General features: G+C 48.7%; 1 protein-coding gene across 1 annotated transcript in view; it reads left to right on the top strand.

Annotated features, from left to right (window-relative positions):
• Window positions 1-265: 265 nt before the first annotated feature.
• TBX15 (T-box transcription factor 15) overlaps window positions 266-13,566 on the top strand; it is a 102,900-nt gene continuing 89,599 nt past the window's right edge. Inside the window, exon 1 of the mRNA XM_082615711.1 lies at window positions 266-952. Within this exon, the coding sequence (XP_082471837.1) occupies window positions 748-952 (205 nt within the window). The 5' untranslated portion in view covers window positions 266-747. The remainder of the gene's footprint in view (window positions 953-13,566) is intronic.

Genomic DNA, 13,566 nt, shown 5'->3' with positions numbered 1-13,566 from the left:
CTCGACTTTCAGCTCCCCTCCCTTCCCACCCCCCACCCCCCGCCCCGCCCCACGAGGAACCGTGGGGGACTGGGAAGCCAGGAGTTAAAGTCGGCCCAGGAACATCCCAGGGACAATCCGCGCGGAGCCTTGGCCCGAGCCTCAGTCTCTCCCCTCCTCTCATTGGCCGGCGCTCTCAGGGTTTCTCCTGTTCCCTCTTCGCCATTGGTCGGGGGCCTTTTTTTCCCCTCAGTCTTTCTCTTCCTCCCCCCTCCCTCTCCCTCGCCCCTCGGACAGGAGCGCACCGCCTGCCCCCAGCTCCTCGAGAAGGGAGGAATTTAGAAAAAAAGGTTTCCCAGAAGTTTGGATCAGAGGAAGGACGGGAAGACCACGGGAGGAAGAGGGAGAGGGAGGAGAGAAAGGGAGAGGGAGGAGGGAGAGAGAATAAAAAAAAGATGAAGTCCAGTCTGCACAGCCTGTGAGCGCCTGCCCGGGTGGGTGGGAAGCAGGACTCGGGCGCTCATGCAGCGAGCGGGTAGCGCTCGGGACGCTCGTTCCTAGGGGCTGGGGCAGCCAGGGACGTCGGTCTGAGCCGGCGGCGGAGGGCGCAGGGGGAGGGTGCCGAGGACCCGCAAAGCCGCCGCCTTAGTCTCGGCCGCCTCGCCGCCGCCTCTCCCGGGCCCGGCCCGGCGGGCGCTCGGAGCGTGAGGGCTTGGGCTGCTCCCTCTGTAGCGGGGGCGAGCGGGGGCCGGGGTGCGGGCGGCTAAGATGAGTGAAAGGAGAAGATCTGCAGTCGCCCTGAGCTCGCGAGCACATGCCTTCTCCGTTGAAGCCTTGATCGGCTCAAATAAAAAGCGGAAGCTGCGAGACTGGGAGGAGAAGGGGCTGGACCTGTCCATGGAGGCGCTGAGCCCCGCGGGCCCACTCGGAGACACGGAGGACGCGGCCGCGCACGGCCTGGAGCCTCACCCGGGTGAGTGCGTAGGGCCAGAACACGGGAGGCGGGCGAAGAAGGGACGCCGGGCGGCCAGCGGGCGGGGAGAGTGGCGAGGAGGAAGGCCCTGGCCTTTACGACGTCTTGCTCCAACCCGGGTTTCTTTTTCTTTGCACAAATGCCTTGAGCCTTCCCCAAATTCGCCGGAACCAATTTGGGGGAACTGGCCTGAGCCTTGCAGTTTCGTCGCCAACCTCAAGCCAGGAGGCCTTCTTGCTCGCATCCCCTTCTCCTTCTGGGAGCAGAGTGCAGTGTTCACGGTGCCCGCAGCTGCGGGGGCTGCAGGCCCCTGGGGTTAAGAGGGGCGCCGATGCAAGGCAATGGCGGGAGCGGAGAGGAGCTGGGACTCACTTCCGAGAGGTCCGAGGACTGGCACGGAGTTCTCGGTCCAACATCCCTGTGGGGATTGCCCAGTTTGTCCCATTTAGCCTTCAAGCTCGGTCCTTTCCCTTTCCCCACCAACTTTTCTGGGACTCAAGTTGTGTTTCTCCTAACGCCCGTGACGAGGGAGAATAATTATATTTCTACTTCGTTGGCATTTGTGGAAAGAGGAATGGATTTCAGCCCGCTTACCCTGCACCCTGGGCCACTCTTCAGGGCCCACATCTCTGCGTATTTGTGGGGATCATTGCAGCAACGTGTCTCGGATCTGTGCGCCTTCTTTGCACGTTATATACACACAACACGTAAAACAGCGGGCGGATGTCTACATCAGTACTTTAACAGAACCCTAGGAAGGGGGGAAAACAACGTTTTGTATTAAGTGCCAAGATTTCAACTGTGCAAAACACAGGGGGAACAGCTGTTGTCGGAAGAATTTTGTCCGCGCGCGCGCGCGCGCGAGCGCGCACACACTCAACGCTCGCAGCGGCTTGGTTTAGCGCTTCAGAAACTTTCCATACAGGATTTCTAAAACTTTTCTGGAGGTGCTCCTGCTGACCAGCTAGGGCTGGAGAGTAGATTTGGGTCAGAGCGCCGGCAAGTCGGAAGGGGAGGGCTGCCCGCAAAGGGATGGGGCTGGCCGCAGGCCCAGGAGCTTGGGGACCCAGCTTGGGGCCCAGGAGCTTGGGGGCTGGAAAGCTGGCCGACCCAAGGAGAGACAGCTGTCGCTTACATTTTCTCTTTCGGCAGTGACAGTTCAATTTCCATGCTCCTGAGGCTAATAATAACGCGATTAGCGGGTGACCTGCAGAGACAGAGTTTTATGAATTCTCCGTGTTCTTGCGGCTGGTTACGGTATTTGGGTTTCGTGCTGGGGAATTATTTTTATTAGTCGATGAAAAGAAAATTAAAAGGAGATTTATTTCGTCTGCTCAAGCCTTTCCTTGTATTTGGATGCGGGTGCCTGTCCACGCGGACCCCTGTGTGGGCAATCCAGAAAGGAACGCATGGCTAATGTGTGTTTCCCATCTCTGGCCAGACCCTATTTCCTCACCGTACTTATTTGTTGTCAGAATCTCGTTTGGGCCTTCACACAGTTTAGTGGAAGTTTTCTCAGGCCTTATGACAACTCACGATTGGGGATGTAGTTTATTTTATTTTCCCGATGGTGGAAAAGGCAGAAGTTATCTAACTGAGTATGGCAGACGCCCTGTCCTGTCCATGGGTACTTTTCTCTGGGAGGGGGGTACAGGTCTTAGGGAGCCCGTGTAGGGTCTTGTGTTCAAAAGGACCAACATGTGGGATCATAATGAGACTCAACTGGCAGTTTTCTTTCCGCCGTCCTTCTGAGAAAATAATGGGGAGAAAAAAATGAGGATTTGGGACAAGGAGAGACCAGTCCAGGGATATGAACACGAGAGCCTGGCGTCCAGAATGCTGTTTCCTGGCTCCCGCGGGATGGGAGTAGGGGGTGAGGACCTAACATAGAACTTTACATAATAGAGGGGTCAGTTGACCAGTTCTCATTACCTTTGTCACTTTTTTTTTTTTTAAAGAAAAAGATGGGCGTTTGGGTTAGAGAAAACGAAATATGCTTGTGGGGCAAAGGTCTGGTAGGAGAAAGAAGCCGGAAGTCAAAAGCACTCGTGGGCCCTCTGCGGAGCCGGGCTGCGTGCAGCTGGGCCGGTCCCGTCGTGGGCCGAGGGGATCTCCAAGTTGGAGTTCCCGTAGTGGCCAAGACTTTCTTTTGAACAGGACGAACAGGATGTAGGATGAAAAAATATCTTTCCGAAAAGCGTGCTCTGATGTGGAGACTTGGCAGTCAGGAGAGTGGAGCAGACAGAGCTTCGGGCTTTGAGCGGGGTAGTAGAAGGCACGCCAGGGCTTGGAGTTCCCTATAGGCCTTTCTTTTTGTCTTTAATACAGCGCCCTAACAAATACAAAGGCAGAGACACATTTAATGGTGTGTGTATGGTGGTGGAGGCGGGAAAGGGGGCACGGGTGACTCCATTATGGTCGGGGCTGAGTCTCTAGCCGGCTGGGCCTCGCAATTATCGTTAAACTTTCTTCTTCCGATTAGGAGAAGAGGGGGCTGGACCCACTGCGTGGCTCACCGGCCCTAGGCCGAAAAGAAGTCAGGAACAGAAAAAAACCCACAGCGACAAAAAGAATATTGCCAAGGGGCTGGGGAGGGATTAAACAAACATGCACACATACACAGGCCACCCGCCTTAGAGCAGCCGTATTTATCATTCTCACCATACCCTCCCTGACTGGTACTGTCGTTTTCAGCCCTCCCTCAAAATTCCGGGATCCTCAGTCAACCGAAGGGTCCGATTTTAATGCTTAAGTTATTTTCAAAGACGTGGCTTTTTGCTTTTTCACAGCCCGTTTTTCCTTTCGACGTCCGGACAGAGCTGGCTTTTAGTTTGCACCGAGCGCCCGCAGCCTGGGGCACCAACCTGCATAAGCCGGGGCGGGGGTGGGGGCGGACCAGCCGGGCCTGCTCGCTGTAAGACCTCACACATCAGAGGACACAGAGTATGTATTTCAAAGATTTCCACCGAGCCTGGTGGTCCCAAAAAACCCTGAGGCCCTCAGGGCCTTGGAGAAGGCCCTGAGAAGGGCCTGTGAGGTACCCTCATTTTTACACCCGGGCCAGCGCTCCAGTCTTTTGGAGAAGCCGCCAGCACTCAGCCTCTGCGGGCTGGGGAGGGTCTCAAAACCGGTCTCTGAAAAGCCTGGCTCTCGGGTCGGCTTGCCCCCTCCTCTCACACAGCAGCAACGGAGGAAACTTTCGAGCCAGGATCGCCGGGAACAGCTGCTGCGGCTGCGGCCTTGGAAGTATATTTCAGGCACGCGGCGGCGCCATCTGCGCTCGGACCGCAGCCCCGGCTCCACCCGGCTTCCCCAGCTCGGGTTTGGGTCTTTCCCGCCCAAACCCACTGCCGAGTGCGGCCGAGGCCCGATCTCCCGCGGAGAAAAATGATTTAAACCTTCTGCGATGAGATTTCCCCCTCCGGAGCCCGCGGGCCTGAGCTTCGCAGCCAAGGCGCTCGGCGGCCTAAGGAGGTGGCGACGCACGCGGGTGGGCACACAAAGCAGGCACACACATAACATGAGGGAAATCCGCACTCCGCGCACACGTGCACACACGTCAGGCGCTCGCCTTCTCCCAGGCACCCGGCTGTGCAACCCCTAGTGAAATGAGACAAGAAAATTCCTCGCGGTGCCCCAGGCGCTTGCTTCCTTCGAGCTAGCGAGACCAACCGGCCACAGGAATTAATCTGCCGGTTTACGGCTTGTTTGCTCAGATTTTAATCCTGACATCACCCCTCTACCCACTCCCAATACGGGAACATTAGGGTCAAAACGGAAGAAGTGACTCTTCACTGATGTTTAAGTAACGGAGAAAAGGCGATGAGTTTGAAGCCAGCGGGGAGAACGTACTTGTGCGAGGCAAGCACCAGCCAGGGCGCAGGCTGAGGCTTGGACCGCAGTGTATGGGTATGCGGTGCTCTGGGCAAGACGCCAAGGGTCTTTCTCGGGTAGAACTCCGGTTCCTCGGCGGTGCGTGCGTCTCGGCACCGGTGCAGGCCTCGAAGTGCCGGGTCTGCGCCCTGCGAACAAGCCAAGTGTACGACCTGATGAACGTGCCCAAACCTCCCGGCTGCCAGGTCAAAACGGCCTTCCGCGGTGGCTGCCTCTTTGGTCAGTGACCTTGTGTCACGATTCTGAAAGGGAGTGAAGGGGCAGGCAAGATCTGAATTGTAGGCCGGTTAAGGATGGTGGTTTGCTGGGGCATGACTGCCAAATGCCTTTTTCGCGCTCTGCTCGGACAGTGGCTAAATTAGTGCCTTCTGGATGTACGGGGCTGGGAGAGCGCGCCACAATGTCCCCCGCGCGGTGGGGAGGGTTATGGAGACGTTCTGCGTAAAGCTCCGGTCCTGGAGTGGTGGCACGATAGAAGGCACTCGGAAAAAGGAGATAATTCCAACCCATTCTGTCCCATAGATGGAGCAAACTGCTCGAGGGCAGTGGGGAGGACAGGGAATGCAGAAAACCCTGGTGCCCAGAGTTTGGACTGTGTTGGAAGAAATGGAGTGGGCTGTGGTTTGCACCTCCGCAGGTCGCCCCCGTACCCCCCTCCACCTCCCCCGGGGGGTTCAGAAACCCACTTGAAGCGTGTGGAAGGCGCGCGCGCGGGTGGGACGGGTTGCTCTCGTTTCTTCACTACTCGGTGCAGGGCAGCCCCTTTGCCCGGCTGGCTTCACAGCCACCTCTACCCCTCGGAGACCGTTCCGAAGAGCACAAGCCTAAAGGGCGGCGAAGGCTTTCCTGGACAGATCAGCTTCCAGCCTCGGTGCGCAGCGATTCTGAATTCGCGTCTTCTACGCCCCACCCAACGCTCTTTCTTATTGAATACTTTATTTGGATTCAGAGCTAGCCACTTTAGGTTTCCTGATTTTATAGATAAAACTTCCAGAAAGAAAAGTTCACGAGGTGACGTTCACGCAGGGGGAAGGGGGAATTAAATTTCTTACGGTGGGGTTCGGATTGAAATTATATTGGCGCATACCCGCTGCCGTTTTCCTGTGCGCCTCCACCCCATTACTTCAAATGATATCATGAACATCTTTTAATTATTAAAGAAAATTTGTTTAACATATTTAGTTACTATACCCGGCACGTGAGGAGTAAGTGAAGAATGGTATGAAATGCCTAACCTGGGAGCCAAAACTAAAATGATTGGGTATTGGTGGTTTGTGTTCTCCCGTTTATTTGTATAATTTCCTTGTGTGGACGAGAGTTTAATGGAAGCAAGTCCCTCATCATTAATCCTTCATATTGGGCCACAAAGAGGGAGGGACAAATACATTTTGGCTCAGAAGACTGAACTATTTTGTTCGTCTAAGCCTCTCCAAGGGCATTTCTAGTATTAAGGAGTGAAATATTCCAGGTCTGTGACAATCCTTTTCTCCATTGCCAAAATTATAATATTAATAAGATGAGAGCACTTTTTTTTGAGATCCTTATTATGGGCTCTAGTAGAAGTTTATTTCTCACACCTGGGAGAAAAATGATTACTTCTTAAATCTGGGAGTTTCTTCTCTAGATGACTGTAGATTAAAAAAAATAAAAAGCCAGGCTGAACTGTGCAAATTCCGCAGGGATAAAGAGCAGATTGGCATTTCACTTTCCTTTTTGGAAATGCAGGAATCTGTCCAGTGATTATTCTGGGGGTGTAGCTGGTTATTGCTTTCTTACTCCCAAAAGATAAAGTAGTTAAGCATGGGGAGAATATTTAAGTGGTTTTCTAGTTTTAACCTTTTGGGATATTTTTCCACAGCAGAAAGTAGGGAGCTGGTGGAACACAGAATCTTTCCCCCTTCTTTCTCTCGTCCCTGTGGTTTGTTTTTGCTTTGCCTTTTCTGGTTTCTAATGAGCTTTGAATTTTTTATGTGCATGACTGAGATACTCAAGGGTCTGTACTGGGAACAGCAATAAGCAAATTTTGAAATTAGTGTCTGTTTACACTTCTTTGGGCAAGGATAATTATTAGTTAATTTAAGTGAGGCCCTCACTCTAAGTGTCAGGGTGGAAAATGAGACTCAGTAGGGAGGACCGGAGGTGAAATGGGAAGAGGTGGGGAATTAAAGCAACTGGTGACGACAAATCAACATTTATTCCCTGCCATTAATGACTTCACTTTGAGGCAGGGCAGGACGTTTTTTGCTGACTACAAACTGATGATGAGCTTTTGATATCGGAGGTGAAAATAGGCCTTGAAATCACTATTTTTTATTCTGTACTATTTTTATCAGCCAATGTCTAGTTCTGCCCTTTATACATAAATATATACAGGATATTTAAAAAGTATTTACACAAGTGTATGTGTTTTATACACAAATTTATGTGTGAACTTTAAGTTCTGAATGGGACATAGATAAAGTTGAAGAGAAAATAAACTGCTTTTTTGTGTGCGTGTGTGGAGCCAGTTTAACAAATTGGGAACACCTAAAATCTGGGGGGCGAGAAATTTTGTCATCTCTAGGTATCCTTTGACAATTCAAGAGTATCCCCAGACCTGAAACTTCTACTTATTGGTGTTTTTATTTAACTCTCAAATTAATTGATGATTTTGACTAAAGCCTAAGAGAAAACAGCAGAAAGTTAGACTGTGCAGATGCAATTTAAAAGAACGAGGAGAGTGGAAATTTTTCTAAATTTGGCTTTTAATTTTGTGAATAATGCCATCTTCATTTTGGATGGACAGAAGCTGCCTTGTATTCTGAAGAGTAATTTCATGTTCTTCCATGCAGAGAGCTAACGGAACAGCTAAGAGGAATCTGGATAATAATAATGGTTAATAGAAATAGAGAAACAGTGTGATTTGGGGGAAATAATTTAAGAATATAGGAAATATATTCAACATCTTGTCCCTATTTGTCCTCTTATATTTTCTACAATATAGTTGCTGAGGTTCAAATAAGCTGTTTCCAAATTGCCACACACTTTAGAGGATTACAGCAAACAAAACACCAACCCCTAATTGTGGATTGCAGAACTAATCTCCTAATATAGCCTTCGTTTAAAAACCAAAACGCTACAGATAACAGTAGAGTTCCCTTTACAAGGATCACTGGAGGTCATTACACACCTAGACGGATCCTTCGAGTTTTAACGCCTAGTTCTCCACCGGGTGAACCGAAATTCTGACCCCGATCACCCCCTGCCTTTCCTTTACTGTCCCACAGCCCAGAACGTGATGTCAAAGTCCCAGACAAGGGCTCGGAGTGCAGTTCGCCCCCCTGTATTTCCTCTCCTTCCTCACTTCCTCTCACCCCGACCTGGTCCCTTCCTCCAACCTCCTGCACACACGTTGGTATCTCATTTTTTCACTCCCTTAAAAAAATTTCAGATGACGTTTCACCGAGGAAGGCATTGGGATTGCATCTCTTTTCGTGAAACCATCCCTGGGAAACCAGGGCCGCTCGGGTGACCTTCACGAGTCGGCGAATTGGGCCGCGGCTGCGGCTGCCCGCTCTCCGTCCCTCGCTAGGGTCTCGGCCGCCTCGCCGGGCGGGAGCAGCGGCCGGGCCTCGGAGAGTGCGGCCCGCGTTCCTGCTCCGGCGCTCGGGGCTCCGCCTGGCCGATCCGCAGGGCCGCGTGGGCCCGGGGTTGCCGCGGGGCCTTTGAAACCAGTGCCGGCATCCTGAGGGATGGTGGGTGCTTTTCTCAGCTCTGCTTACATCCTGGAGAAATGCGGGGACTATGGGGGTAATCAGGAAGGCTTTGGTGAAAGATTGCCGTCCCCCCTCCCCGCCAAAAAATCAGGGGAAAAAAACCCCAAACCAAGCTCAAATCAGACAGCACCCAAGGGTCTTACACCTCGCGCCCTGAGGAGAGTTTGAGCTTTTGCTTTCATCAGACTGGACAAATTTTTGAGGAATCAAACTCACTTCAAATATCAGCAATTAGAAACCAAGAATCCCTCGGCTTGTAGGATTTTTAATCTCTAACCATTTCCAAATGGGTAATTCTAGGGACAGTCAATATCACAGCCAGTCCATTAAAAAGGAAGGTCATTTTGTCGGTTTGAGACACACATGATCCCCTAGTGTGTAGGACTCATAACCGCAGAGATATCCCCCTCCCAGAAACCCGGCATTGCCCACCGAGACAAAGGGACAGCAGGCAATTGCTCTTTGCATTGTTCTTGGAGATTTAAACCAGTGAAGTAATTCTTTTCTTAAAAAAAACAAAGAAACCACCCATCTTTACCAAGCAGATTGAGAAATGACTATATTCTGTAAGAAGCCAGCCAGACGGCTTCCCTTCAAGAGCTCAGCATTAGCTGAGAGGGAAGTCCCGCCTCGAGGCATCCTGGCTCCAAAGCATCAATCACACCAGGCCCCAAGGGCCCAGAATTTTAACCTAGGGGTTAGGTGACTTGGGTGGTTCAGGCCTTATGTTTTTGCTTCTGAAAAATAAATACTTGCTTTTCACAGTGGGGAGAGGCAAGCATTTGGGCCAATAAATGATTGTGAACGCAGCAATGCTTTCCCTGGATATGACAAATCTTCCTTAATTCAGAAGTCTAATACTTTGATTTCTTTATTTGTTTGCAGCAAAGCTGGGGAGGGGCTATGTGTATATATATCTATATACCTATGTGCTATATAGGAAAAAAAAGGCTTAGAAAATTAATCGTATATGCAAGCTTGCAGAGGAATACTGAATTGTAAAACGTTTTAGAAGCCTTAATTGCTTATGTGGATATCTATGAGTCTTCACTATACTACAAAGCTTTCAACACAGGCCCTCTTATTCTAGATTATATCCATGTATTAAAGTAGGAAGAGGGCTATACTAGCTTAAATTAGACCTAGATTCTAGTGTTAGTTTCGTCATTAATGTTGGAACCAGGGATATTTGTTTTAAAGGAGGACATATAAATGTTGAAAAAAATGTTTTAAAGTTGTTTTATAGTAACTGATGAGGCCTTAGTTCCTGGTTTGTGGATGCAAGAGAGGCTTAAATAACACCTGAAGCTCCATTAGCTGTAAGATTCTGTGATCTTGTTATTGTAAAAAAAAAAAATTTTTTTTTCTCCTGATGCACTTTGGCTATCACTTGACTCATCCCTTACTTTGTTTGAATGAGGGATGTTTTACTGCAGTTGTAGAAAGTAACAGTAATAGCAACACAAGGCCAAAAAAAAAATGATTTTTACAGCTAGAATTAAGAGCTTCCATAAAGCTCTTGAAAAGTTTTTAGATTAATATCACATGTTCAGAAGTCCTGGATCAGTGATTTCTAGTCTTTTGTGTTTGATGTAATCTATTGTTCGTGTGAATGCCCAGGACCCTCCTACTAAAAGAGTTCTATGGCATTAGTGAATTTAAAAGAAATATAAGTTATTTATGCTTTGAACATTTTTTGTGCCATTCTCAGAAATAGCTGGAAAAACTCTATGGATTTGAAAAATGAAGAATGAGAAAAACAACTTCATCACTGGTAAACTGAATTGGTGGACCACCCTTCCCACCTGCCTCCATCCCCCCCAAATCAGTTGCCCCTCATTTCTATTTGAGCCTAATGGAAAGCACTAGTAACTATTTTCCATGTCTAGTCTGCTAAGCCGAGATCTTGATCTGGCAGAGTTGTGAGAATGCTAAAAGGATGACTTAGTAACAGGCAAAACGCTTGTCAACAAGATAGATCAGAAGACAGCTTAGCGTTCAAGACCTCTCTATTCATAGCTGCTGAACTTGAGGGCAGGGTCAGACAAAAAACTGGGCCCAGGACACACCTAAGAGGGTTTCTCATGTTTCTGTCTTGTGGGACCTTATTTCCTTACAGACTGGTACAGCTGGGCTTCAAACCCAGTGACAGTTCCCTATCCTCAGTTGATGCCCCATTCTCTGCAGCCCCAGCCCCTGTGCAGACCTCTGTCATCATGGAGCTTGTAGATTTACTGCTCATCCTCTCTCACTACTGCCCTATAAACTGCTGTGGGGCAGGGATGTTGTCTTCATTGCTTTTGTATCTCCAGAGCCTGACACAAGTGGCTGGCACAGAGCAAATACTTAGTAAATGATAAAAGTATAATGATATGATAACACAACAAGAACAATGACAACAAATTTATTGAACACTATGTGCCAGCCACTGTGCTGAGTTTTATATATATACGTATATTCCAAATGTAATATGTAACAATTATATATATATTCCAAATAATAATATATAACAATTATATATATATATGTATGATTTTCCAGAACACTCTAATGAGATAATTACTCCTATTATCATTACTATTTGTTACAATGAATGGATTGTAGAATGGTTAAAAACTCAGGTTTCTGGGGTTAAACAGCTTGTGTCTGAGCCCTACTTCCAACACTTGCTAGTTGTATGACCTTGGGCAAGTTACTTAATCTCTGTCAACCCCAGTTTCTGCATTGGTAATAATACATGTGTTCATCAACAGGTGTTTGTGAGGATTAAATGAGATAGTGCACATTGAAGGAACTAAGGATTTAGCATGGTGCCTGTTATTCCTATCAATTGAATTGACAGTGATTACTTACCTTAGTGACCAGTTTAAATAAGAAATTGTTGCAAATCGTAATCTATTGTAGCCACCACCCCTCTCCCCCAGTTTTTTGCTTTAAATGGGATGTTTGGGGCTTAGAGATCTGTACTTGGTGTATAGCGTGTGGCTGGAAACAGAGTACAAGATTTTAAGCGGGCATGGCTTAATCAAATCAAATTAAACTTTGAGAACCGTTGCTATTTAGGGTTCCACTGAGGCAAAAAGCCAGCACCTGAGTGAGCACTGAAGGGAGGGAGAGAGGGCTTCCAAGGGTGGGGGTCAGCCCCCTGGCATACGGTAGGAAGAGGGGGTGGGCAGAGGGCGGGGCTGGGGAGCCTCAGCTTTACCAGCTCTTCAGGAACTCAGCTCTGGCAGCAGACAGAGGGGCCTTTCTGGATGCAGGAAAGTGGAATAACATGAGCATGTTTCTCTTTGGTTCGTTTTTGGAGCCTAGAAATCCCCCCAAATTCAGGTTTTATCGTATAGGAAATAAAGAACTTTCATTTTCATAAGGCTTTGTTTGTAAAGCCTGTATTCTGATGGACCCCCAGGATTCTGGGCAAACTGAGCCAGCTGCACCGATTAGCTGAGGCTGCAGTGAAGGAGTTTTAGGTGGCCTTGGTTGAGTTAAAAGAAACGGAGGTGGAGGGGAAGGGACTAAATGAAAGGAAAACCTATAACTAAGCTGATTGTTCGGGAAGAAGACACTGGGTAGTCTTTTTCCAGGGAAACAGCAGAAGCTTCAGCCATTCTGTTAGAACTCACATCTGGCTGCACAGTTTTGCACTGTTTTCTTCCTTCCAGAAAACAGAAGGCTGGATTTGATCATGTACTTTTTTTTTTAATAGTCACACCCCAGACTTTGTTTATATTGATTCTCCGCCTCAGAGGAAGAAGGTGCATTGCCAGGGAAGAGGAACAGAGAAAGGATCTCTCCCAAGGCCTCCCTCCTTCAAGGAGCCCAGGGCCCTTCACCAGCAGCACTCAGGTCCTGCCTGGCCATTCAGAGGAGGGAGCTGCTTTGCCCTGGCTGGAAGGCAGGTCTCAGTCTTCAAAATAGACTCTCTGCTCCACACTTTATCAGATGTTTCCATACTTCCAATCTTACAAGCATCATATTATCTCAGTGTCCCCACAGCGCTAACCATAAGAGCTTTCATGGCTAGAGGGTACCAGGCACTGTGCTGATGGTCTTACATTCTTTCATTGTATGCACCCAATAGTCCTTCAAGGGAGGTAATGGTTTCCCCATTTACACATGAGGATATAGAGACTCAAATAACTTGCCCACAGACACACAACTCCAGTTCACTTTAGCTGGTGTGGCCAGAATTTAAACCCAGCTCCATGTGGCTCCAGAGTCAATGTCTTAACCACTAGACTGTACCGCTCCCCCCTGCAGATGACTCTTCAGTGCTATGGAGAGAACTCTGAACTTTCATAGATGGAAATTTATGCTTGCTGTCCATGCTGTTCCCCCAAACCAATTCTTAAATCACAAATGAGAGAGAGCTCATTTATAGTTTCTGGGTCTCTGTCTTCCTTTCCTATGGTTGTTAGTCCCTCTAGCCCTAAGGTGCCTTCTTCATACCTGCTGGTAGAAGCCACTGTGACGGTGATCACAGAGTTGAATTTCTACACCATGGTTTCTGGAACGGGGCGAGTGCAGCCTTCCCAACGTGACTTGCTTTTCTTTGAGTTTAATGCACAGAAATCTTAGTGTCTGAAATATTGATTTTGATCTAAAGCCTCCTCATCCTAAACCCCCTCATGCAGTGAAATAAAGGGGAAACTTTAACTGCTCTGTTTTACCCATTCCCTTCTCCATTCACAACGGGATGGATGGCATCTCACTGGTAATTGATTCAAAATGGAACAGCTTAGGAACGTATCAGTTGCAGTGACGAGCGATTCGTGCATTTCTAAGTACTGTTGATTTTTTTCGAACTCAGCAATCACAGCTGAAATCCCTTTGCCGTGGATTGAATTTACAAAGGAGGAGATTCTGATTTCCACAGTGGCTTCTTTCTAATGCCTAAGGATTAGGAAACTGCCTTGAGGACCCACAGCAAGTACACTCACTCTCAGAGTCACGGCTTTAACTTTA

The sequence above is a fragment of the Mesoplodon mirus genome (assembly GCF_964341445.2).
Source record: "Mesoplodon mirus genome assembly, chromosome: 3".
Classification (NCBI taxonomy): Eukaryota; Metazoa; Chordata; class Mammalia; order Artiodactyla; family Ziphiidae; genus Mesoplodon; species Mesoplodon mirus.
Note: the sequence above shows the minus strand (reverse complement) of the source record. Positions and strands in the feature narration are given on the sequence as shown.